Source organism: Zalophus californianus, chromosome 4, assembly GCF_009762305.2.
Source record: "Zalophus californianus isolate mZalCal1 chromosome 4, mZalCal1.pri.v2, whole genome shotgun sequence".
Taxonomy (NCBI): Eukaryota; Metazoa; Chordata; class Mammalia; order Carnivora; family Otariidae; genus Zalophus; species Zalophus californianus.
Window position 1 is genome coordinate 23,349,965 of NC_045598.1, and position 26,091 is coordinate 23,376,055.

At 41.2% G+C, this 26,091-nt stretch overlaps 1 protein-coding gene, 1 non-coding gene and 1 pseudogene across 14 annotated transcripts in view; 1 reads left to right on the forward strand and 2 right to left on the reverse strand.

The window, feature by feature from the left end:
• The window catches only part of PUM1 (pumilio RNA binding family member 1), a 137,847-nt gene that overhangs the window by 29,906 nt on the left and 81,850 nt on the right, over nucleotides 1–26,091 (reverse strand). For 4 of the 13 annotated variants that reach the window (XM_027618160.1, XM_027619034.1, XM_027618254.1 and 1 more), the window contains 7 exons: nucleotides 18,377–18,470; nucleotides 17,064–17,180; nucleotides 12,724–12,875; nucleotides 6,433–6,571; nucleotides 4,783–4,926; nucleotides 3,542–3,838; nucleotides 2,211–2,447 (listed from right to left, as the gene is read on the reverse strand). In XM_027618160.1, the coding sequence (XP_027473961.1) occupies nucleotides 2,211–2,447; nucleotides 3,542–3,838; nucleotides 4,783–4,926; nucleotides 6,433–6,571; nucleotides 12,724–12,875; nucleotides 17,064–17,180; nucleotides 18,377–18,470 (1,180 nt within the window). The remainder of the gene's footprint in view (nucleotides 1–2,210; nucleotides 2,448–3,541; nucleotides 3,839–4,782; nucleotides 4,927–6,432; nucleotides 6,572–12,723; nucleotides 12,876–17,063; nucleotides 17,181–18,376; nucleotides 18,471–26,091) is intronic. The other 9 variants (XM_027619114.1, XM_027618588.1, XM_027618510.1 and 6 more) reach the window with 6 other exon arrangements.
• LOC113917602 lies at nucleotides 6,240–6,317 on the reverse strand. Its single transcript, XR_003518293.1, has one exon. It is a non-coding gene; the product is annotated as a small nucleolar RNA SNORD103/SNORD85 (small nucleolar RNA).
• On the forward strand, nucleotides 7,706–9,009 carry LOC113936216 (annotated as a pseudogene).

Sequence of the window (26,091 nt, forward strand, 5' to 3'; positions counted from 1 at the left end):
CAGGACAAATTTGGCCTGTCACCTATTTTTGGAAATAAAGTTTGACTGCATGATAGCTACACGTCCATTTACATTTTGTCTGTGACCGCTTCTGTACTTCACAGCAGAACTGAATACTTACTACAGAGACCATCTGACCTGCAAGCCTAAAAAATTTACGACCTGGCTCTTGGACCACCCCCCGCCCAAAAAAAGTTTGCAAGATTTAGTTGGTTTACTATGAACATCAGTATGAGCTGACATAGTTCAAATGTTTAAATCAAGGAATTAAAAGGGAAGACTTCTGGATTTGATAATGCACCAGTTTAAAAGATACCCTGGGCATATCACGTGACAGGACATACAATGATGGTGTGGGCTTTGGAGCCAAACACATCTGATGCTAAATCTCTTCAGATAATGAGAAGACCTCGGCAAGATATTTCAGGCAATTTCCTCACTTCTGTACCATGGGCAAAATACCTACACCTGCCAGAGTTATATGTGCAGCACTCAAAACCATTAATAGTAGCAGATAATAACTACTCAGTAAGTATTAGCTCCTTCCATCCACACACTAAACTGGGACTTTCGTTTACCCCTTACAATTTGTATTAACCCTCAGTCTTTAAAGCCAAGCATTCTGTCACTAGGAAACACTGTTGTGCAATGTACCCCCCATTGCCTTATCTGTCCATGGATTTACCAATCTAGAATGGCCTGACAACTTCTCTAAAGTAACGTCCATATATAACCTGAGACAATGAGTTCCACAAGGACAGCTCTGACCGCGTGAGATTTCAGGATACATACACACTCACACAAATGTGTATGTACAAACATAGGGACATATTTTTGCCTTAAAAACCACCTCTCCAACTCAGACATAGCATTCTTGGTCCTAGAATAAGACCTCTATTATCCTATTCCCTTCAGGACTTCTTTGACTTTTATAAATCACTTCCCACTCTTTGTCTTTCCAAATGAAAGCATACTATTCGCATTTAGTCAGTCCTCATCTTGGAGCCCATTAGCCACTTATAATCTTGCTGGTTAAAAACTGAAGAGAGCCCATGTAAACTATGAGCTCTGAAAGATAATTATGTGTCAGTGTCGGTTCATCAACTGTAAAAGGTACCGCTCTGGTTGGGGGTGTTGCTACTAGAAAAATCTGCTCATGCACTGGGCAGAGGGTACAGGAGTAATCTCTGTACTTTCCCTCAAATCTGCTATGAAGCTAAAACTGCTCTAAAAAAAATAAGTAAACAGAGGATTAAAAATAAAAACCAAACATAATCTTCTGGGGAAAGTGGCCATACATGATGACTTTTCCTAGGACAGCTTAGGTCTGTCATCACAGAGTTCATTGTTAACAGTACCCCCATCTACTCTCAAATGTGTCCTACCTTGCACCATAAGTTGTATGGTCACTCTACTTCAACGCCTCAACTTTCCTCATCTAAGAAATAAATCAGCACTTCAAATCGCAAACTCAGTATCTGAGGAAAGGAAGTATGCACCACCTTCCACCTCTTGAAAGACTTAGGAATTTGCCACCCGAAGTATTAATGTAAGTTTCTTCTCATCCTTACGGCCTGCTATTTACAATCCTCTTTTCCTTCCTCATTTTAGGATCTAGATGGTAACATTTTTAAAATCCCCATACATAACAACAACCTAAACATACAGTTGAGAAATACACATCTATACTCATTAGCATACTAGGCAGTTTATACCAAAAAAAAAAAAAAAAAATTAAGAATCTGGTAATTTTTTCAAATAAAACGTTTTTATGTGGAAAAGTAAGATATTAAGCGTATATGGGGGTGGGGAGGGAGCCTGAAAAATAAGGCAAAATATTAATTGTGATATTTCGGTGGTGACACTAAATGAACACATTCTTTGTCTATGTCTCTGTGTTTTCCAGCTTTCCTGAAAATGAATCTGTACTGGATTTATAATGAAAGACTCCCATGTGTAGCCAAAGAACAAGATGTTCAGACTGAAGCTGAAGTGAATATATAGGGGATGCACCCAAACTTGAATAAATCCAAAACTGCTATGCTCTCTAGGTACAGCCTAAATAACATGAGGCACTTGAGGAAGGCACAGAACACCCAGGACACTCCTGGGATAAAGGGATTGTCCTTTGCTTACGCAAAGTACTTGTAATGTCATCAGTGGCAAGAGATTTCTAGAGTTCAAGGTGGTGTTAGAGTAATGGTTCTTACCCAGGTTTAAGCTTGAAGAGGATCCATGTGAAGAGAGGGAAGGAGGTGGTGTCTGTGAATGTCCTGGTCCCTGACTAGGGAGAGGCATGCCCACGGGTCCAGGAGAGGAGGAAAAGCTAAGGCCGTTATAAAAACTGTGTCCAATGGGGGTCAAGCTGCTCGATGTCCTCTTATAAAGGTCACTGCTGCCAGTCAGGGAGTCACGGCGGGAGCCACTGCCAGTGTTGGAGTTTGCAACTAAAATGGAATTAAAACAATGCAGATAAGAAAAGGCCTGTTCTTTGAAGAACAAGCCCAGTGACCTGTCCTAACACTTTGATCCAGACTCCTTACCACCGCAAATTTGTCAGCAGAGACAGCCTAACTGTTCATGTGGCAGTTCTAAGGGGCAGGTAAAGTAATGAAGAGGACATGGCTCAGGTTAACATGAAGCTTTTGTTCAAACCATCACACGAATGCTAAATTTACCTTCCTTTGGTGTCACATATTATGGGGTGGGGATGGGGTAAAAAGCTCGGACGGCCACATAAGCTATGGAAAAGGTGAAAGAAAATGGGCTAGAAAGAATGCCTTTCATCAACCCAAAGGTTCTAGTAGAAAAATGGAATACAGAAAAAAGATTTGTAAATGGGGTATTTCCCCACTACGCAAGACTTACATGTGAAAGCCTATCTTTTCTCAATGGGTTCAATCAATCAAGAGTTATTGCTAGCTCCCAATTCCAGTCTAAGATTCTCTCTCTCAAACAGGCCCTTCTGTTCTGAGATCACATTGTTTTACAAACACTGCAATTATCCCACTGTTTTCCTAACTACTTTCCTGCTTTATCCTCCCATCAAAAAAACATTAAAAATATCTCGGTCTAATGTCCTTCTTCCCACTTTTCCGTAATATCCACCTTAATTCTTCTCAAAAGACTGGAGCAAACTCCTGACTCTGTAAGGCCTGCAGACTGAGGGGTACACTACCCTGTCGTCTTTGGTCAGTCCTCCTCCCTCAGTTTTTAACATTCACATTTCTACACTTCCCTCCACGTTCTTCCCAGTGCCTGCAAAAACCGCCCCCCCTGGTTTTCTGATCCCTGAAACAAATCAACCATGAGAGTATAAATAAGCAGCAATATGAGCATAGACCTGAAATCAGCCCCAACTGTAAAACTTGATTTTAACAGTCCGTCATCTCAAAGCTTTGTGGGACGGCCGAATTCCCACGGGGCTCGGTCCAGATCTGCCTGGGCTATCTGTCCAGGGTTCCATGCATCATCAGTGTTCCACAAAGATTGCAAAAACAACAAAAATTCAGTTTTAACAGCACTTAAGTCGGATTTCTACCTGCCGTTCCAAACCCTCCGAGGGCTGATCCCAGGGTGGCGCCGAGAGAACTGCTACTTCCGAATCCCAAGGATGTGTTGGCAGGCTGGGCAGAGCCCTGGGAGAAGAGGGAGCTGCTCTGTGAATTGCTGCTCAGAGAGTTGTTGCCATAGAAAGAGCTGGATGCCAGGCTGTTACTGGGCTGCTGCTGGGGCTGGGGCTGGGGCTGCTGGGTTCCTAAAGGGCGAAATGGTCCATTTGTTGTTCCAGCAAGACCACCGGCTGCTCCATTTGCTGAAGCTGCGGCCGCCGCAACAGCTACGAGGAAGAAAGCAAAGCATTGGGCCGGGAAAGGCGCCGGCCGCGCACCCCGGCCTCGGCGCCAGCCTTCCAGAAACGCTGTCGCGCGCTCCCAGCCTTCCAGAAATGCCGTCACACGCTCCCAGCTTCGCAAAGCAGACACGAGCTTTGTAAAGAACTACACGAATCTGCCTCTGAGCCCTCCATCTGAGGCTTCTCTTTTCTACTTCTGCTTCCAATTTGAAGTCAAAATACCATGGAAGCCAAATTCACTACGGTGGCAGCTTTAAAGAGTCTGCCGTTTAAAATAGGTACAGATGTCAAATGTAGCCATTTTAAATACGACTACTTCCTAAAATCTCAAGTTCCACAAATACCAATGTTGAGGACTTTTCCAGAACCACTGTTGGCAATATACACAAGCCCCTCGAATTCCTGAACATATTGCTCTCTTCTAGATGTTCCCACTATTGTTCCTAATCTATATCCCTAATATATATATACACAAAGATATAAAGCTTAAAACAAAAACCTATTCTGCCCCCCATCAAAATACATTGCTCTGCCACTTCTCAGTACTCCCTCCATCCCACCTCCCTCCGAAACACAAAAAACACCCCCGCCAAAAAAAAAAAAAACAAAAAACAAATATTATCTTAAAATAATGTCAAGGATTTCTGTGAAATTAGCCTTGGACTTCTGCCAACGGTGCCATTTTGTGTGAGTAATCCAACTTCCTATGTTCACGGTGGAGCAGGTCCTTGCTGCTAACCAGCTGGTACATGGCTGTCAACAGAATCTATCGAGGTCACTTGCTGCTTCTGATTTTCTCTTTGAAATATTACAGGGCAGAATTGCTATATTGAGAACTGTCAAATAAAGTACATTTCAACATATTGTAAGAACATCATCCATCGCCCCTTTTGGACTGCTGACAGGAGTTCACGAAGACAGAAGCTCACCTGCTTGCGCGGCCGAGGAACTGATGATGACTGGGGCAGGAGCTACAAGCCGAACAGGAGCTCCAAGACCATTTCTCGCTCCTGCATTCACCACAAGGGCGCCCGTTTGGTCATAGTAAGCAGCAGGAGCCAAAACTGGGTAACCTGGGAATATTAAGCCACATACAAGTATATATGAAACTAACAGTGTTTCCTGGGTAGTCGCATATTATCAACAGTCACAGACTCTCAGCTGTGGGGACAGACAGACGTAGATGTCTCTCCTGGCTTCACCACCTAGATAGCTATATGACCCTGCATCTCTGAGCATCTATTTCTTCAATGAGGATAATAATACCTGCCTCATAAAGTTACTGTGACAATTAAAGGATGACTGTGACAGATCTAGCATGATATCTGGCACAACAGGGGGCAGTATTATTTACCACCCACTAAGTGTTAGAAAGGGAACTCGAGGGGACACCCGGATGGCTCAGTCGGTTAAGTGTCTGCCTTCGGTTCAGGTCATGATCCCAAGGGTCCTGGGACTGAGCCCCGCATCGGGCTCCTTGCTCAGCGGGGAACCTGCTTCTCCCTCTGCCTGCCACTCCTCCTGCTTGTGCTTTCTCTCTCTCTGACAAATAAATAAAATCTTTTAAAAAAATAAATAAAAGAAAGGGAACTCGGCGGGATAGGGAACACCTGTGCTCTTCAAAGTGCTAACCAAGGTTATCACCAGAAATCATACACTGACAATATTTTATGTTTTTTGACTAGAGAAGTAATGGAGGGTACAAATGATTACAACAATTACAGTACTTTCATACCTCGTAACAGTGTTAAGCACAAATATCCTGCAAGTTAGCAGGTAAAACCTAGACACACTTCAAATAATAAGATCTTTCACATCACCATATGAGATGGAATCTCCAAATCCTACTGAATAATAGGAGAAATTACAGGAGACTTCCCAATAAAACCTGAATGCTTAATAACTAATATAACAAATGATACATGTTAAAGTTACTCAGCGAATTCATAAATAGATCAATTAACTGGGCTATACTCCACGATCAGTAAGAACCCACACATTTATGCTGAGGTCTTACAAGGACCTGTTTCAAAGGAAGAAGCACAAATTACTTCCAACCCATGCAAAGAATAGGACCAGGTGACAGTGAGCCAAGAATAACATATATTCAAGATAAATATTAATCACGGGCAGGCAGCTATAAAGCACCTCTCCTGTTGGCTTTGGAGAAATCCTAGAAACGTGAGGGATCGCCCCATCAAGGAACACTAGGAACTTCCTAATAATACTGTTCAGAGACATCAGCATGAAGGCTAAGGCCCTGGAGTGATGCTAAGTAGCCTGCCCACTCCTTCTATTCTCCCTAATCCTAAGGGAGAGAACAGATCATCACAAAGGAATACAGCATACTCTAAGCAATGCATGAGGAGATATATGTAAGATGAAGACGGGCTCAGAACAACTAGGTGCTCTCATCAGCAAACTACGGTCTAAGTGAGGGCAAGTGTATGTCATCCTTGCCAGTGCCCAAATAATGACAAGCCAACACAAGCTTAAAGCATTGCCTGTTCTCCTCTCAATCTCCCCCAACAAGCAGACTATTTTTCCCTCCAATATTATAAACAACAATGCAGCCTCACCTGGCATGCCTGCAGCCAGTCCTTGTCCAAAAGCAAGGGCAGAATTCACTGCTGCAGCTGCCACTAGCGGATCTGTTTGCTGTCCCTGCTGGTTCTGATTTGGGGTCAAAGGACGCTGGCTGGCTCCTCCACGGAGAACCTGGGAGACAGAAGTCAGTCAACTATTTTCTTGTCACTGAAAATAACTAAGACCCACCGTGTGCTTAATTTGGGTCAACTTTTTAAAAACCGATAGTTTTAACTGTTTTTCCTATAATGTTTTATATGGCATTGCTATTAAGATAAAAATTCAATTAGCAACATCTCATTTAGTGAAATCTCATTCTACCATTCTTAAACATTATTATACCTTTATAAGCAGGAAAAAGCATTAAAAAAATGATGATTCATTAATCAAATACATAATGACTATCACCTGGCAGGTACTAGAGATAAAGCAATGAACAAGACAGAGCCCCTGCCCTCTTGAAGCTTTTATTCTAGTGAATGAGACAGACAATAAATGGCAACTCTATAAAATATCAGTGCTCTGACAAAAACTGGGTGGAGGAGTCTGATGGAGTGGGGAGGGGAGTTTAGATAGGATGAACAGGGGTAATCTACCCACACAGATTAAAGTATCTGTGTCTAAAGGGGAAAAAAAAAAAAACCACCAAAAGTATTTTCTTTATGGAATATAAGAGGACCGTCTCTGCCTTATAACACTATTCCCATTCAACAAGGGCCAAATGGCCCCAAATGAGCTCACCAGATTTGATTTAGGACGCTTCTGACCTGTTTCTATTCCTCCTCTCATAAATTCCACAACAGACCGCAATCTAAATGGAGATGAGTGTCAAGAACACTGCCTTTTTCAGTACAGAAGACCAGTTCTGTCACTGTGCTGAAGGATCCACTTTTTATGAATGAAACACGAGTATCAAAATGGTGGTAATCATTCTTATCCTGAATGCTCTGAAAAATCTACTCCACATGATCTATATACTCCAGCAAGTAAAAATGCAAAACCCACAGACCACAGCTAAAACTGTAAGACGTGTTTTGCATGTTTTCAAAGGCAAAGAAAGTTCTTATCAGATCACTTTCACGATCACTCTGCTCTTTATAAAAGTTAGACATATGATCAGGAACCTGGGTACAGATTATTCTTGGTACCATTTGGTAAAAAATGTAAAAGAGAAACACCACTAACACTCAACTATTTATTAAAGGAGCATAAGGGAAACACCATCCGTACTGGAAAGAAGAGTCGTGTAGACACTTGGTTGACTACAAGTCTCTTATTTCCTTATCTGTTAAAGTAGTGAGAGTAGGCTCTCTGCTCCTCCCCGTTCGACAGACAGCCGTATCTTCTGGTGCAGTGCCAGCCGCGTCCCTGAGACACAATGGTGAAGGTCGGAGTGAACGGATTTGGCCGTATTGGGCGCCTGGTCACCAGGGCTGCTTTTAACTCTGGCAAAGTAGATATTGTCGCCATCAGTGACCCCTTCATTGACCTCAACTACATGGTCTACATGTTCCAGTATGATTCCACCCATGGCAAATTCCATGGCACAGTCAAGGCTGAGAACGGAAAGCTTGTCATCAATGGAAAGTCCATCTCCATCTTCCAGGAGCGAGATCCCGCCAACATCAAATGGGGTGATGCTGGTGCTGAGTATGTTGTGGAGTCCACTGGGGTCCTTCACCACCATGGAGAAGGCTGGGGCTCACTTGAAGGGCGGGGCCAAGAGGGTCATCATCTCTGCTCCCTCTGCCGATGCCCCCATGTTCGTGATGGGTGTGAACCACGAGAAGTATGACAATTCCCTCAAGATTGTGAGCAATGCCTCCTGCACCACTAACTGCTCGGCTCCTCTGGCCAAGGTCATCCATGACAAACTTAGGCATCGTGGAGGGACTCATGACCACTGTCCATGCCATCACTGCCACCCAGAAGACCATGGACGGCCCCTCTGGGAAGCTGTGGCGCAACGGCCGAGGGGCTGCCCAGAACATCATCCCTGCTTCCACTGGTGCTGCCAAGGCTGTAGGCAAGGTCTTCCCTGAGCTGAACGGGAAGCTCAGTGGCATGGCCTTCCGTGTCCCCACCCCCAACGTGTCTGTCGTGGGTCTGACCTGCCGCCTGGAGAAAGCTGCCAAATATGACAACATCAAGAAGGTGGTGAAGCAGGTGTCAAACGGCCCCCTCAAGGGCATCCTGGGGTACACTGAGGACAAGGTTGTCTCCTGCGACTTTAACAGTGATACCCACTCCTCCACCTTCGATGCTAGGGCTGGCATTGCTCTCAACAACCACTTTGTCAAGCTCATTTCCTGGTATGACAATGAATTTGGCTACAGCAACTGGATGGTGGACCTTATGGTCCACAGGGTCTCCAAGGAGTAAGAGCCCCCTGGACCACCAGCCCCAGCGAGAGCAAGAGGAAGAGAGGCACTCAGGGGCTGGGGAGTTCCTGCCCCAAATTATCCCCCAAAACACTGAGAAATCTCCCAACGTCCACCGTTTCCATCTCAGACCCCTTGAAGAAGGGGAGGGGCTTGGGGAGCCCTACCTTGTCATGTACCATCAATAAAGTATACTCTACCCAGCCAAAAAAAAAAAAAAAAAAAAAAGTGAGTAATGGCTGATCTTGCAGATCTGTTGGGAATATTAGAATTAATGTCTGCAAGGAACAATACCTGGTACCCAGGAGACAATCAATAACCAATAGCTTATTACTATCAAAATATTTGTTTGTGACCTAAAGAATCTAATGGACTTTAAAAGAGAAGGAGTGCTTCAATCCACATCGACAGAAGAGTCAAGGGAGGCTGCCCAGTTGAGTGTTTGCACCAAGACTTAGAAATGCCTAACCAATGACCCAGAAGAGCTCTCACTCTAGGAATAAAGTAAACAGCGTGTACAGACACATGGCAAATACTAACAGTTCAAGTACGAATAAAACATCATTGAAAGCATCATTTCCATAGGGCATTGTGAACCAGGTTTATGTATGGTTAGGAGTTGTGTAAAAGGGTGGGGGACAGGCGAAGGGACAAGGTGCCTGAAGAAAGAGGTAGTCCAGACAACTGAACCCAGTTTTAATGAGAAGAGCAGCAGGTTTCCTTTTTGTCCACTGTCTAGAAATCTTGTGTGGAACCCTGATGATTAATCAACGTTCTTAAGTCAGCTGCCAGTATTCGTATATTTTAATTTCATCAACAGCTATCAAGTCTGGATTTTATGGAAACAGATATGTAAAATTGTACAAGTAACAGTTTAACATCGAATAAAATCAACAAAAATGACTGAAGATCTGTGTAAAACACTATTCTCGGAGTCTGCTTACTATCGACCTTTACAGTGCAAAAGCTGTTAAATTCAAATTTCTTTTCAAAGGTTACTGATCTACATACACAGCTTTTGAGATCTACCAATACTTAATATGCAAGTAGATGCTCAATGGGGATTTTTTTTTTTAACCGAGGACTTAATTTATTTTATTTATTTTTTAGCACCCTATTTATTTTTTCCTTCTGATTGCAGGTTAAATACTCATTCACTCATTCTTTGAATAGTTTTAGTAACTTTTAGGTGTAAGCATGGGCGAACTCTAGGAATACTAATGGAAGCATGACAAGGTCCTTGCCTCAAAGTACTTACAAATTTACTTACAAATTTAGTGAATGTATGCTTGTGGAAAAAAAAAATATATTAGATGAACAAACAAAGAAACCTTTTAAAAACAATCCCGTCCTGGATACCTTTTATTGCATAATATGCCATCCTGCTAGGATGGCTGAGAGGTCACTCATAGAGCTGACTATTGGTTCTGGTTCATGGAAGTTTAGCTGGGCCTATGGCTCAAAGGTCTCAGTTCTTCTCCACATGGGCTACTGTGCTTCCTCACAGCATAGAAGCTAGATTCTACAAGGCAGGAAATTGACACATTCACCATGCTCAGTAGAATTATCACCTACACAGTCTCCCCCAATCTAGAAAGTTCAGAAGCCATTCTAAACGCTTCTCTCTCAAAATGCCTTATCTAACACCAAATCACCACCAAGCATGCCAACGTGTGCTTGGCTTCAACCCAGCACCCAAGGAGTTTCTCTTTAGCAAACATTTTGAAATAGAAAAGAACAAAATTTTTGTCAGATGTCAAAGGAATCTTCACAAAAAGGATGAAAAGGAATCAGAAGTAAGATGGAGTGCCTGGAACATCACTGACTGTGCTCAAAGTTCCAGCAATTAGGTGTGGAACAGTTACCATGCCTAGAACATAACAAATGTTCTGTTTTCTGAAAAAATGTCAAGGCCAAAAAGGTAAAAAGCAAACTTTTTTTTAAAGAGGGCTTCTCATTTCAATGACTATGACAAAGGAGTTCACCAAGAAAATCGTATTTTCCTAAAACAACTGAAACCAAAAACTGACAAAAACAACACTGGAACTAAAATATGGCTGCTTATTAAAAAGGAATGCCAGTAACCTTTTCTCAGTGGGCTCTGTGACAGTGGATGACAGAAAACCCTGAAATGCAAAGGATTACAGTGCCCATTTTACAGCTAAGGATATACCTTCTCTATATTCAGAAGTTCTCTATATTCATGCAACACACCCCTAGGTGCAAAACCAGTAAGTAATAGAACAAAGACCAAATCTCCGGTTTTCTGTAACTCCAAACATCACAATATGGTCAGAAAATAACACAAGTTGTGAAATGATAGATTTGTGTTCAAATCTTAACAATTTAGTATCTGTGTGACCCTGGGCACACAAATTCCACTTCCTCAAATCTTAAGAAGGTAAGTCATATAATTTATCAGAATTAGAAAATATAAAAGAAATTATAGGTAGAGCACTTAGCTTTAAACAAGAAGTATTTACTATTTTTCTTGTGCACTCTAGCAGAACTAATTTTAAAAACACAGCAATTACTGTCTACCAAATCCACACTAGGCAGCCATTTAAACACAAAGATCATCACACAACTAAATACTGACTATCCACAAAGAGTAAGATATTAAATATATTCACAAGGATCACCCATTATGTCAACAATTATCTGCTGAATTCCCTTACATACCTGGGACAAGAGTTGTATCTACTGCAAAGAAAATCATGCATTAGCTTCCAAAAATTTATCCTACTACAAAATTACTGACCAAGAATAAATTGGCTAGAATTTCAAGACCTGTGTTTTTTCTAATTTTGCAGAATCTAAAAAATTAAACATACACTCTCTTAGTGGGACTAGTAAAAACCAAAGTGTTCTTGTTTGCATCATGTCACAAGTACATAGACGAGCATGGTGTCTTGCCTCTTTAATTTGACAATGTGTACCAAAGCCTAAATGTTCATTTTATTTGCCTGAAAAAAATGCCACTTCTAGGAATTTATTCCATGGAAATAATCATACATTTATGCAAAGGCTATCAGTCATTTATAACATCAAAATATTGCTAAATTAAATATCAAATAATAGTAAGCTGGTGACAATAAAATATGGGATACTCTGACAGATTTAAAGATAGCTACTATTTCTAAAAAGCACTAAACAACATGGAAAACTGTAAAAACTGTAGAAACTTAAAACCATGCGGACAGCATAACCCCGATTTTAATCAGAAACTGAATAATAAAGCTAGAATGACAAATACCACCCATTAATTTTGTTTTATCCTGACATGAGGATTTCTTTCCTTTGAGTTTTCCAATTCACCACAATTTTCAGCAATAAACAGGTATTTTTCTAGTAAGAAGGAGAAAATGGCCTATTCAAAATAAAAGGGCATACTTAGTTTTGTAGTTCATTATTCTTTCCCAACTCATTAAAAAGCTCTTATTTACTCTAAGTTAAAACAGACATAATAGGCTTAAAGATTTATATCCAGTTCAGCTGATGTTGTCAATAAGCAGTCTGGAGAACGAGCCTCCCCGTCCGTGGCAAGCTGCCTGCGGGAGAGGCAGAGTGTTTGGACGGCATTCCGTAGTTATGGCAGAAAAGTAGCTCTTATTAGCAGTATGAGTACTCGTTTGCCACGTGCTAACCATGTACCCTGAAGTGGATGATCCTCTATGTGCTTTGCCCCTACACAATCTCATGATCTTACCTAGGTATGCAAACCAAGAACCTGATCATAAAAGGCATTCGGTAAGCCCCGTTAAGTCTCAGCCTGAACTCAGGTAACACACAGAGGAAACTCACCGATCCACACCATTTCTCTATCAGGAGCAGCATTACCTTTTAATGATACACGATTACTAAAATTCACACTTAGAGGGGGTAAATTCTGTTTACATTTACCTGCTGCTGCCCTTGCTGAGCCTGTGGGGTAGTCTGCTGATTCGCAGAATTAGTTGCTGCCGCGGCGGCAGCCGCTTGCTGCTGGAAAAGACTGGCAGGGTAGACTCCCCAGGGAGTGACTCCATAATACTGGTGAGGGACCACAGCCGGGCCTAAAAATAGCAAGAAAAAAGAAGACAAGTTTAGACTAGTCAGAATCATCTCAGGGTTTCCAAAGGCTACATCGGACTCAGCAGATCCTACAGTAAAATAGTAAGGATATATTGATTCGTTCTAACTGATCGTGAATTCTGTTTTTGAAAAATAGAACATATTTTTATATTTTTATGAAAGTCTTCTGAAGTCACTAATTTACTCCAGGCCTAGGTGAAGAAGCTAGTGAAGGACAAAACACCAAAGATATCACAAAAGGGAGAATAACTGATCAAAGATGGAAGGGATGGGTTTAAGAACAGAAGAATTGGCCTTGGTCAGGAAGAAGGCAAAAGGCCTGTGCTTCCCCTGAGAAAGAAAGGACATGGGACAGACAGAAACACAGTTTGTTGTCTGAAGGGAAATAAATGGCGAGTCTGTGTGCATCAAGTGAAGGAAGAGAATAAAAGATTAAGCTGTGCCCTGCTCTCAATGGTAAGGATGGCACCTGAGACGACTGACAGGGACAGGGGCCCTGGTGCTTCATTAACTCCTGAGGCAGGAAAATCCATCAGTCTTCAACAACATAACCCAGACACTCCACTGAACCTCCACTGCTCAATTTCTAAGAGGCTTGGTTCTCCTATTTCTGTGTTGGAAGTCATTCAACACAACTACATTCAGACACTGATATATGAAATTTTCAATTTAAGTCAATGTTGAAAACAAACAAAACCTTACAGACCTGCTGAGTATCCTAAACAAAACCAAGCGCTCTGCTTCAATCTCGATCTGTTCACCTTTGGCAACAGGCTCTCGCTACAGTATCTACCATACACAGTATGCAACACAGAGGTAACACAGCCATGCAGACAGCAGCCTGGGTGTGGCAGAAACCTACACCACAGAATTCTCTGAAGATGGCAGCAAGAAACACCAAGGCTTCATTTTGCCAAGACAAGCTCCTCATATCTGCTGAAACACATCTCCCAATCAGAAGTTTCTTAAAACACAGAGTTTAAAATATCTGCAACTTGACTGAATATAGACAGAGTTCCAAAGAGCTATTTCAAATGTGTCTATTCTGACATGGTAGCTAATCCTGCAGAAACATAGATTTCGGGGCGCCTGGGTGGTTCAGTCAGTTAAGCATCTGCTTTCAGCTCAGGTCATGATCCCAAGGTCCTGGGATCGAGCCCTGCATCAGGCTCCTTGCTCAACGGGGAACCTGCTTCTCCCTCTGCCTGCCACTACTCCTCCTGCTTATGCTCTCTGTCAAATAAATAAAATCTTTAAAAAGAAAGAAACACAGATTTCATTAAGTCAAAATTAATTGGAACATATGTTTTGTTTCCCTGTTTTAAGCTTCCAAGATACAAATAAGTCAAATTACATCACTGCCCAATACTGCTCTGACATTTCTGATTTGGTATTTTCTGCCCCTGTGGGCCTATTAGCCAAGATCAAGCAGCTCTGTTTATAAGGTTACCCACTGTGAAATACTACATCTGGACGTAAAATAAACATGCTGCTTAGAGAACCCAGGTTACAGTAGGAGCTATTTTTTTTTTATAATAAGCAAAGGGGTAAAAACCTTTTAACTCCTCAGAACCTGAAGGGTCTAAGAACCATAGCTCCAAGTTAGAGAGTAGGGAGCCCCCAAAACCACTTGACTAGTGTTTACAAAGTGGGGTGGTCTTGGGCATTTACAGAAGAGAATGGAAGAGACAACAACACAATAGAGACTTAACCTATGCCCTGATTTCCTCACCTGCGAATGGGTATGATAAGGGTGAGGATGTTGCCACATCGATGGGGAAAGGCTGGATTGTAACCTGCAATGACAATCTCAAGGCTCTGCCACATGTCAACATTAAAATCTTCAGCTGTGCACAGACTGCTGTTACCATAAATATTTATATAATCCTCTTCAATTTTCTCAACTAGCATTTCTACTACTCTCCCTGGTCACATGGCCTCTGACTGCAGTTAGGAAAATACCCCCCGGGGATGCATCATCAATGGAGCTTGGCTCATCAGGATGCCTGCTCCAATTCCTGTGTGATGCACACTCCACAAGCATATGCAGTTTCATAGTTTGGGTGGTTAACATTTCTGGTTCTGTGTGAAAGCCCTGAAGTCTTTTTCAGTCTGGCTCAGCTGATGGGTAGGTACAAAGAGCAACACTCTCATCACCAAACTATGATTTCAGTGAGGAAAGTGTGTTGTCCCTAAGACAGTTCTTTGTTTTAAATAACATAGAGTAAGTCAGCATTGAAAAGATAATTCAAGATAGTGTGAGCATTGTACACTATAGGGAAGTGCATGCATGGACTCTGAGATAGACCTGGTTCAAACCCCAACTCTGTAATATTTAAGTAGTGTCACCTCAAAAAAGACAGCTCTCTGAGTTCCAAATTCTGTAAAATCAACATCCAGAGCACCTAGATGGCTCTTTCGGTTAAGCATCCGACTCCTGGTTTCAGCTCAGGTTGTGATCTCAGGGTCATGGGATCGAGCCCTACATCGGACTCCATCTCAGCGTGAAGTCCGCTTGAGATTCTCCGCCCCCCACGCTGCTACCCCCGCTCACACACATGCACTCTCACTCTCGCTCTCTCTCTGAAATTAAATAAATAAATAAAACTTAAAAAAAAAAAATCATCCAACAACTCATGAAAGAAAAGCACTCAGCACAGTGCTTGGCAAATAGTTAATAAGGGCTGAATCAATACTAAAGATGGTTAGCAAAGATCATTCTGCTAGGAAGAGCTTTCTATTTCCCTCAAAGGCAAGGGGGACAGAGGAACTATATACTACATACACTCCCATCATAACGCATGCCAAAATGTGAACAATGCTAAAGAAAATAGTAAGAAATTCTATACTGCATCTGAGTTCACAATGGCAAATCGCATGCTATATAATAGTAAGTAAAATCTTACAATAATAATATTTAATTATGATTAACATGACTTGGAGGGATCTGTTCCCAGAGAATTTTTACTTTGGAAGACGCTGACTTTGTCCTAACGTTGAATTCAATCTATCATACATGTGTGAGTCCATTATGGTGCCAGCAACTGTGCTCCCGAGTCAAGTAACAGAAAGGCCTGCTTTTGAAAAAGTTCAATCTCAAGGGGAAACAAACCACTCATGTATACATCCACAAGCAAATAAATACAAAGTAAAAGTAAGTAACAGAGAAAGAACAGGGGAGTCAACAAAGGAAGGGTTTCTAGGTGGTGACAATGCCAGCTAAGGAGATCCCCAGGAAAAGAATGGAAAGAGTTTACTACAGAGGACTAAAGAGAACACTGTGTCCAAAGACAAAGAGGCCTAAGCCAGTGTGGTGCCTGCAGCAAGCTAAAATCAGTTTAGCACTGCTAGAATGTATGGTGTGAGCCAGTGACAGCCAATCTGGAGGGGGAGAAAGTGGTATACATGTAAAGACATCTATATACAAGTCATCGAGAGATCAGAGTGGGTCCCAATCCTCACTAATCCTCAGTATGCCATGGCAGCTCTTTAAAAATAGTGATCCAAGGAACAGCACACCACCACCCAATTAGGATGGAATAATCAGCCATGTTTGATAACTGCAGTGTGCTATGTTTGGGTGGATAAGACAGAAATTGGTGACGGGCTTCTTCTCCGAGAAAACACCAAATGGCAGATGACACTGGTGCTGCGGGTTTATTAAAGATAATACAGCATGAGGAGGGGGAAAAAAAGAGAAAGAAAAGAAACTAGTGATGGTTTAAAGCAGAAAGGTGAAAAGGTAAGATCCATGTTTAAAACAGTTTTCGAGAACACTGGAGGGGAAGGGTAAGGAAATGAGGAATACATAAGTGAGAATAGGTGCCAAAGCCTAGGTAAAGAGTATAAGGACCTGCACTGTGGCAGACTACAGGTAGTAGGAAGACCTAGGAAAGGGGATAAATTCCCCAACTATCTACGAGCAACTTGGTGGTTTCATGGATCACAAATACCCATACAGGACGCAGCTCATGAATTTGCCTTTGGATATGTTCGAGTCTGAGGTTATAGCTAAGGAGAGCTATCCAGCTGGCAGGGAGAGGGCACTGGAAACCAGGAGAAAAATCTCCACTGGAGACCTGGATTCAGGACAGAGTACAAAGAATGCATGCCAGCCCCCACGACTTTTTAGCAGGGGATAAAGTCCCGCATGCAGAAGAACACCTCACCTAGTGTCGCCGCTGCAGCCAGTCCAGCTGTGTAGGGGTCCGTCCCCGGGGGAGCAGCGCTGATGATGTATGGATTGGGGACAAACGCAGCGGGCGCTAAACCTGCTGAAAACACACCTGTCAGTAAAAACAAACCCAACTAGAACTGCAGCCCTACCAAATACCTACACAATTGGCTACTCTCTGCAGGTGAGGAAAAAAAGAAAAAAGACAAGACAGGATAGGTTGAGAGGAAAGAGGACTTTTAAAAAGATAAAATAATCCCTATACTAAAAGATCAGGGTGACATTTATCTGTTGTCTTTCTTTTTGTCATTTCTTTTGCTTTTTGTTTTGTTTTTTGTTTATCTTTGCTAACAATTTAAACCGTGAGGCAGTTTTAAATTCAGCACAATTTCTCAAGGACTATTAAAATTATGGCAGGCTAAAATAAAGCAACTTAAAAGACTTTGTAATGGGATGAAAGGAAGAATTTATCTCCATTTAAAACAATTTTCCAGTTTTTCTCAAAGAAAATGTATAGGTATTTATAAACACTAGCACCTTCAATTATAAATTAAACCAGACCTAGGCAAAAGCCATTATGCCTAACCTTAATACATTTAGGTTGGAAGCAAGTCTTTTCTTCCACAGTATACCACAATCTATGATTAGCAATCTCCTTTCTATTGACCCATATCATTTTGACACATTAAAAAAAAAAAAATTCTACACGTACTTGTTTACACACACAGCACTTTGTTTCAAAGAGACCTTAAAAAGGTCCAGGGGGGAAGGTCTAGGCAATAAGACAAAATATGTACACAAAAATATTAACACGTGCTACAGGAAAAGGGCAAAGCTACTTTAAAAACCAGTAATTAAATGAGAATACTTTTTCAGATCCTCAATATATGCAGCCTGGAAAATGGACTTACACATACTACCTGCTACTTAGTAAGATGAGAAGTTGACACATTCACAGTCGAGGCAACCCTAACAAGAGCAAAACTAATCTTATGCCATCGATTTCATCCAACCTTACCAACAGAGTTGATGCTAGTCCCTACCGTAGTTACTTTAAATCCTACAACAGCAGAGGCAGACCAATACCTGGACACTAAGAAATCTTATGAACTGAAGTCTAGAAGGTTGACAAAAATAAAGAATGTGGCAAAAGATAGCGGGACAAGAGGAAGAGGCCATCTACTCTGAGGGATCTGCCTGGACTTGATTATAACCACTCTGCACTACCGGGTTTCGTGGCAGCTGGCGCGCTCAGCGCGGTGGCCACGGCGACCCCGCAGGGCACGCGGCGCACACTCACGCACTTACCGATGTGAGGCTGATGAGCCGCTGCCAGGGCGTACTGCTGCTGCTGGGCAGCTGTCAACTGCTGGACAGCAAGGGCGCTAGGCCTTTGGAACAGCTGAAGTAGGAAAAAGACGTGATGAGGTTAGAGAAACTGTCTCGTGAAATAATTTTAAAACCTCTCTGAACAGAAATTTCTACAAACCCTTGTTCAGGAATGACATTTTTAAACAAAAATGTTCTCCTGCTCTACTCCATTTTGATGGTACCGTGAAACTTCACAGTAAGGTTTTCCCTCTCCTTCTTTACCTCAAGTTGGTGCACCCGGTCCCCACGTGCTGCCTACTACCCTCACAGGTTAGCCTGATGTCCCCTGAACCACAAGCAATCATACAAATGCTCTAACAGCCGTCAACAGGTCTGAGGGTCCTGCCTGATCCAAAGCACACTCAAAATTAAATCTACTACAAAATGACCTACACCACATTGCCCCTAGTGCTGTTACCTCTCTTCAGCTCTTTCGAGAACCCCACAAACACTTCGGAAAGGAAAATGAAAAGTGTTCATTTCGTCCTCTGGCTGCCTCTTCCAGGGAAATGATATTGGATACCTTCCTCAACTAGTGGCTTATCATAATGAATAAATTAGACAGCTGCCAACTTTTGGGAGCCCTCCGGTTTCCTAGGATACCTATTCTTTATGTGTAGGAAATCAAACAACAGAAATACAGCTGCTACTAAAAAAACCTGGATTTTGAGCTCAGACCTAGCACACTTCTGAATTCACAAGACAAGGATAGGAATGCAAAGGTCCTAACACTAAGAATATGCCAAAATTCTATCTTAATACCAGGTCAATCATCCACTCATTCATCCTACAAATATTATGAAACCAGTAATACCTGCTAGGCACTGTGCAAGGGACTAGGGATGCAACACTGCCTAAGATGGGGACACACTTCAGCATGAATAGTACTGGTGCAAAGAAAGGGGGTCCTCGATTGCCTTGACATGCCACCTTCCAGGGAGTCATACTGAAAACGTCTTCATTTGCTAAAGTCAGACAGAGCGCTTACTGAAGGCACCGCCCTAGAAAGTACCCTCAGCCTCCCTACCTGCTCTTTCTACAGTTTTCAATAGCTCAGCTGCCATCACTGGAGGATATATAAGACACCACGGATCTTAAATAATAGATTTCCTCATAAAGAGACCTGTTTTAGACATTAAGACATAATGTCATCCCACCAGTTGAGCTTAATTATCGTCAGAGCTGGACTTGTAATGCTATCTTAGGTGGTGGAGAGACTTTATACAAGTAAGCAGATTTTAAATAAAAAGAAAAAAGGTGAATATTTCGAACATACTAACGTCACCTGTTACCTCTCTTTGTAAATATTCATCTTTCTAAAAACCAGAGTAAAATTAGCCTTTGCCTTTATAGTATGAAAGGAAATCAAAGTAACCCTGTACAGATTTCAAAAATACTTTTAGAGTTTTATTTTCAAAGGTTACAGAAAAAAGAAACTTCATTATGATGCTGGTAAAAAGACAAGCACTCCTTTATGGGCAATGATTAAATATCAAGTCTTCAAAAGCAATACTGGGACTTATAGACAAACCTATCAAAACAACTTTTTGCTCCAGGAAGGGAGCCAATCAGTACTATTGGGTAACTGTGATCTTGTGATTTTTCCAAGTTGTTTTTCACGTGTCTGTCTTACCTAAAGGACAGTGTCCCACAGTATTCCTACCAACAGGAAGCAGCTCACCCAAGAGGGGCAGCCAGGAGGGAGAAAACATTACATTAAAATAGTGGAAAGTTCTAAGTTTTTTCCAACGTTGTAAAAATACCTCATAGTTTCACTAGGTATCTACTGTGTCTTCAATGGGTCTCTGGAATTTTCCTAGCCTCAAATCTTTTGAAATATTTTACATCTCAGACACTGCTCATGCTAGCCTCTTCCCTCCACACTTCTTTGCCCTGCTACAAACAAAATAATTCATTCAACATTTTTTGAGCACCTATTAGCGAGGCGCCATGACATGGAACCAGGGAAATAAAGATGGTATGTTCAGAACAGAACTCTTGAAGTGATCTTATTAACCAAAAACAGTACTCACTGTCATGCCATCCGACTTAGCCCCACTTCACAGGTTTTTAACATGGCATATAACTCCTTAAATATATGTGTACTACACCCATATATATCCAGTGTGTGTTAATGCCAATCATTCTGCACAACATTAGTTTGTGGTTCTTAGCACCACTTCACCAACCACACTTTGAGAAGTAGAAACTATTACTTTTAACTAAAAACACACAGGTCCTACAAGAGCTCCCACACATTCTGTGTTTGAGAGTTGATTGATACTGCAGTGATTATGGTGAATAGAGAAGGGGCTGTTTTCTTGAGTGCATTTTGCAGTAAACAATTAACAAAAGTAAATTATCATCTACAGCAAGCAGATTTGATTATAGCATAGATTACAGCAATTCTGGCACATTCTCTTTATGTAAATGGTCCAATATTAACTGGAAATACAGGGTATTCAAAACAAAATTGGGTAATCGGCAAGTAATGGATTCCAAAGGATCCTGAAAATCTCATACAAATGCCATCTGCTGGGCAAAGCACTGAGCTCTGTTAACATTTTCATCATTTTCTAAAGCAAGCCAAAGGTAACTGAGAAACAATACTGTGAGATTTGGAGAGAACACTGGTTTTAAGGGTGGTATAATGATAAATGTGCCACTACTGATTACAATGTACTTGGGTTGAATTCTTAAGTTGTTCAAGAGACTGAATGCAAGGGAAAATATATCAACTATTTCAAGCTCATCAAGGTTCCTAATAAGAAACACTGAAGGCATAATCTGGGAACTATACAAGCAAGCTGATTTGACTCCCTTCTCTGTCACTACATGACTTTACAAAAGACAGCCTGCAAAAACACCCAGTATAGTGCTAAGTGATAAAGACAGCTACCAGTGTTATTATGTTGTTATCAATAATACTTGTTGGCATAAAAACAGTTGCTGAATTTTCAGAATGTGGAATAATACCTAAATATGGAGCTGATGTATGTGAAAGACTATCCCCCTCCCCCACCAAAATAAAATGTCCCACCAGCCATGGCTTCTGACCAATTTTTAAGGCTATATACACAGTGGACAGGGGATAAGAGCACAGACTCTGGGGCCAGAAAGCCTGGATTCATATCTTAGCTCCAACACAGACTACGTGACATGGGGCAAAGATAACCTCTCTGTGACTCACTCTCCTCCTCTCTCGACTAGGGACAATTAAGACATGTCTAACACATAAGGTTGCTGGAAGTATTAAAATTAACACACGTAAAATTCACACACGTAAAACACATGCTAGGGACAGTCCTTTATGTGTGTTCTTTCTTTTTTTTTTTTTTTAAAGATTTTATTTATTTATTTGAGAGAGAGAATGAGAGAGAGAGACAGCATGAGAGGGGGTTGGGTCAGAGGGAGAAGCAGACTCCCTGCTGAGCAGGGAGCCCGATGCGGGACTCGATCCCGGGAGTCCGAGATCATGACCTGAGCCGAAGGCAGTTGCTTAACCGACTGAGCCACCCAGGGGCCCTATGTGTGTTCTTTCTGATGAATGGGGGAAGTACCCCCATACAGATACCGCCCTCCTGTGAGTCACTTCTTACAGCTCCTCCCCCAACAAGGCAGCTCAGGATGAGCAAAGCAGAGGGCAAAACTCCTTGCAGTGAATGTTAATGTTAAAAATCCCAGTGAGTTCATGAGTACCAACTGCTGTCAACAGGGCACAAAGGTAATAGGGAAGGAAGAAAAACCTTTTTTGTTTTGTTGTGGAAGAATATCCTTGACCATATAATCCATGAAGAGAAAACCACGAATGCAACTGAATTTGCAGGTGAGACATCCCCACATTATCAAAAGGCTTTGTGTTTCTAGTACTAGGTCCCAAGGACAGAGTCCAGAGCTAGACACCAGAACACAGACGTTCCCACAGCTTGGAGTATATGACCTTCAATAACTTTCTTAGCTTCATGAGGTCTTAATTTTCTTATCTGTAAAAATGTAGTACCTGCCCTATCCCATGGGGATGCTGGAAGGGTTCATAGAGAAAAGATCTTCAAAACACTGAAGGTATTATTACATCTATGGTGGGACTATAATCTTTTTTTTAAAGAAGTTTATCATGGTAACCAGTCTTTAGTACATGAAATATGTTAAAGTCTGCTACTGTCTGAAGCTTCCAGATCAAAGCCCATTTTCGACCAGGTTATTAGAACAACGACAATGTCCTTCTACCAAGTAAATAAGTATCTTTTGAGGAAAATCATAAAATTTCAGCAAAGTCAAAGAACAATAAAGGTAAGCTTCAAGTGACCCAACCGCTAGCAAAAGTCAGCATTTTAACAGTGCCTATACACGACACTGATAAAATAATCTTCCTCTCACTTGTCAATTAAAAGGAAAGCCAAGAGTATTAAAACTGCACAAACTTGGCTTCAGAAGAATGACATCTAATCATTACCACACTTTTAAAAGCATTGTGTGCCACTTCCTCTCCCATCTGTCTAGAGCTGTGAGGGAATGAATCTGTACTTCAATTATGATTTTTGGAGTATTGTTTCTTTGCTAAAATTCATGCTTAACATGTTTCTTTGCTAAAATTCATGCTTAACAAGTGAGAATTTTAGTATATCAGTATGCAATTTTGTACAACATGCTACATTAGGCTATTTTTAGATTAACTGAATTCTAAATAAAGAGCATCAACAATTAATCTGATTAATCTATAAAGATGTAATCCTGGCTTTGATTTCTGCTACATATAATTGTAATATAATGAAATCTAGCAGTAACTTTATAAAATATATTTAGGGAAATATAAATAATTGTATGGCTCTTCATTAAAACAAAGATTGCTCATGTACCATAAAACAAAATGGTTCACATTATCATGAACTGTTCACTGTTTCTAATGCTCACTGTTCACTGTCCAGAATTAAGAAGACAATGAAGGGAAAGTGAGGGAAAGAAGAATACTCCAGAGGTATCAATGGACATTTCAAAGCGCCCTAAATTAGGGGTACTTAAACCCCAGATCTTCATACTTGGGACAGGTAAAAGTATCCTTATTTTCATGAAATTTAGCATGCCTTCAATTATAATTGTAGGCAATACGCCACATTAACCTTAGCTATACACTTGTGACTTAATCACCAACAGAAGTCACATATGGGGCCTGGGTGGCTCAGTTGGTTAAGCGTCCAACTCTTGATTTCGGTTCAGGTTGTGATCTCAGAGTTGTGAGACCAGCCCTGCATCTGGCTGCAGTGCTGGATGTGGAGCCTGCTTAAGAATCTCTCTCTCCCTCTTCCTCTGCTCCTCCCAGCCCCTCTCAAAAAGTCAGATACATTTTCATGTTCCTTTACAACTATTAGACATCCCAAAGCCATGTTTATCCTCATCATGATCACTAGGTACGCCTACTTCTGCTGCATGCATTGTTTGATAAAGCAGATACATATTCAATTTGTTAAATATTTCTGTAACTATTTCTGTATAACTGGTTCTTTTGTAAACTACTTATACTATACATCATTCACAAAATTCAGCCCATAGATCTCATCAAACTGCTAAGGGGTTCATGGCACAAAAAAAGGAATTCTTGCTTTAAATAAATCTTAGGTTAAATTTATGATAAACATTAACTAGACAAGTAACTTAACTATCCAAAACCCAAAGTATCCCTAAGTACCATTAAGTTTGTAATGAACTAAATGAAAATTACCTTTCCTGTATTTGCAGGCTGCTCTATACTATGTATCTCAATAGAAGTTGATACTAACAGTTTTATGAAACCAAATCAAAATCCTGATAAAAAGGAAATAGGACACAAGAAGGAATTATTTATTTTGTCAATTTCCAAACCAGATACCATCATGAAATCACAAATAAAGCTACCTCATTAACTATAGCAAGTAACTCAAAACTTTTAAAGAGAGAGAGAGAGAGAAGGATAGCCTTTGATGCCCATTTAAGAAAGCCAATATAAAAAAGCAGAAATGTATAGAAAAACACGCACTACACTAGATCTGTGGTTTAATTCTCACAGTCATTAATAATGTCTGGGTCTCAAGCCTCTGGGACCTGGACTCAATAGCCCAACGCACCAAGCTGCATTTCACTCTAAGTGTGCCTTCTACTGTTGTCAGTCGATGACCACACCATGCTCATTTCTATCTCCACAACTTTATTCTCTTAACTGCAGCAATATACACTGCATCTGTCTTTCAAGGAAGGTGTATACAACCTTGGTCCCCATCAAGCCCTCCCCTGGCCTGACAGCATTCCTGACCAACCAATTCAGCACTTGGTTCCTCAACTGTCCCATTCAATTCCATGTCTGACGGCCTTACTATAAGCACCAGCTCTGTTCACTACCGGCAGAACCAGCTTCCTAGAAGGACATATTCATCAATAATTAACTGATTAATATGGGTAAGTAATGTCTACAGTTGCTACTGAACTAACAGCACAAAAAACCAAACCATGGTAATTAAGTCATCCCTTCTTAGAACTGTCTTGTCACTATCAGGTAGCATGACAAAGTTGCCAAGATCCACAACCCTCCCTGTGCTACCTCACAGGTCGTTGTTTCCCAACCTCACCCACCACCTAGGATGACTACTATGTTATCTACTGAATGTGCACCTCTTAAGTTCTCATAGTAAGCCTTTAAGTTTTACTATTTCCTCCAGTGGAATTTTCACTCTTTTCCTGATATAAACAAGTCTTACAAGGCACAGCTCAAGATCTACCTCTTCCAAAAATCCTTCCTTCCCCAGATAGAGTATGCTCTCCCTTGTCTAAGGTTCTAGGACATGGGCATGTCCTAGACTTGTCTCCAAGGACGTCCTTGCACTACTGAAATGACCAAATGAGTCACAATACCTAAACCACGAGCTATGGGAGGGGGAACCATAGTTCATTCATGAAGATATGCCAAGCTACAGGTGAGAACAAAAAATGCAAACACAAAGTTATAATCCACAGTCCACAAATCTGTGATCTCCCTGAAATTACCAACAAAATTGGATTTCGAACGAATTATGTAGTTTTTTTTTTTTATCAGAGGGCTGTGACCCTAAAAAGGAGGTAATTTCCTGGATATTGTGCAGGTCTAGTTACAAACATGAGCACAAGCTTAGTCGGCTAGATCTAAAGGACTTACATAGTAGAATACAAGCTAGGCCTCAAAGAGTGGCCTCCAGACCTCTTAGAAGGCTAGTTCCAAATTTCAGTTTGGGGAAGTGTATTTAATAATGGGGATATTCTGAGATACTGTAATAGGAATATGGAAAAAGCTTCCTGAAAATTTGGTCTGCTAAAGCAAAAACAGAAGACACAGAAGAACAAGACCCAGGGCTTACCCTCAAGGAGCTTATAATCTAGCAAGGACTCTTAAACAAGAAATTATATACAAGGCAGAACATGGTGACTCCTTCTCTTAAGGGAAGCACAAAGCACTAGAGTTCAAAGGAGACAGATAATACAACTCATGGAGATCAAGAAAGCTAACAAGTATTGGATCTTCAAGAATGACAATCAATTAAAATAGTAAAAAGGGAAAGGAGAATAAAACATAATGTAGAGCAAAAGAGTAAGGAATATTGGAGGGATAAAAAGTAAGATCAAACACCAATTTCCAGTAGAAAAAGGATCCT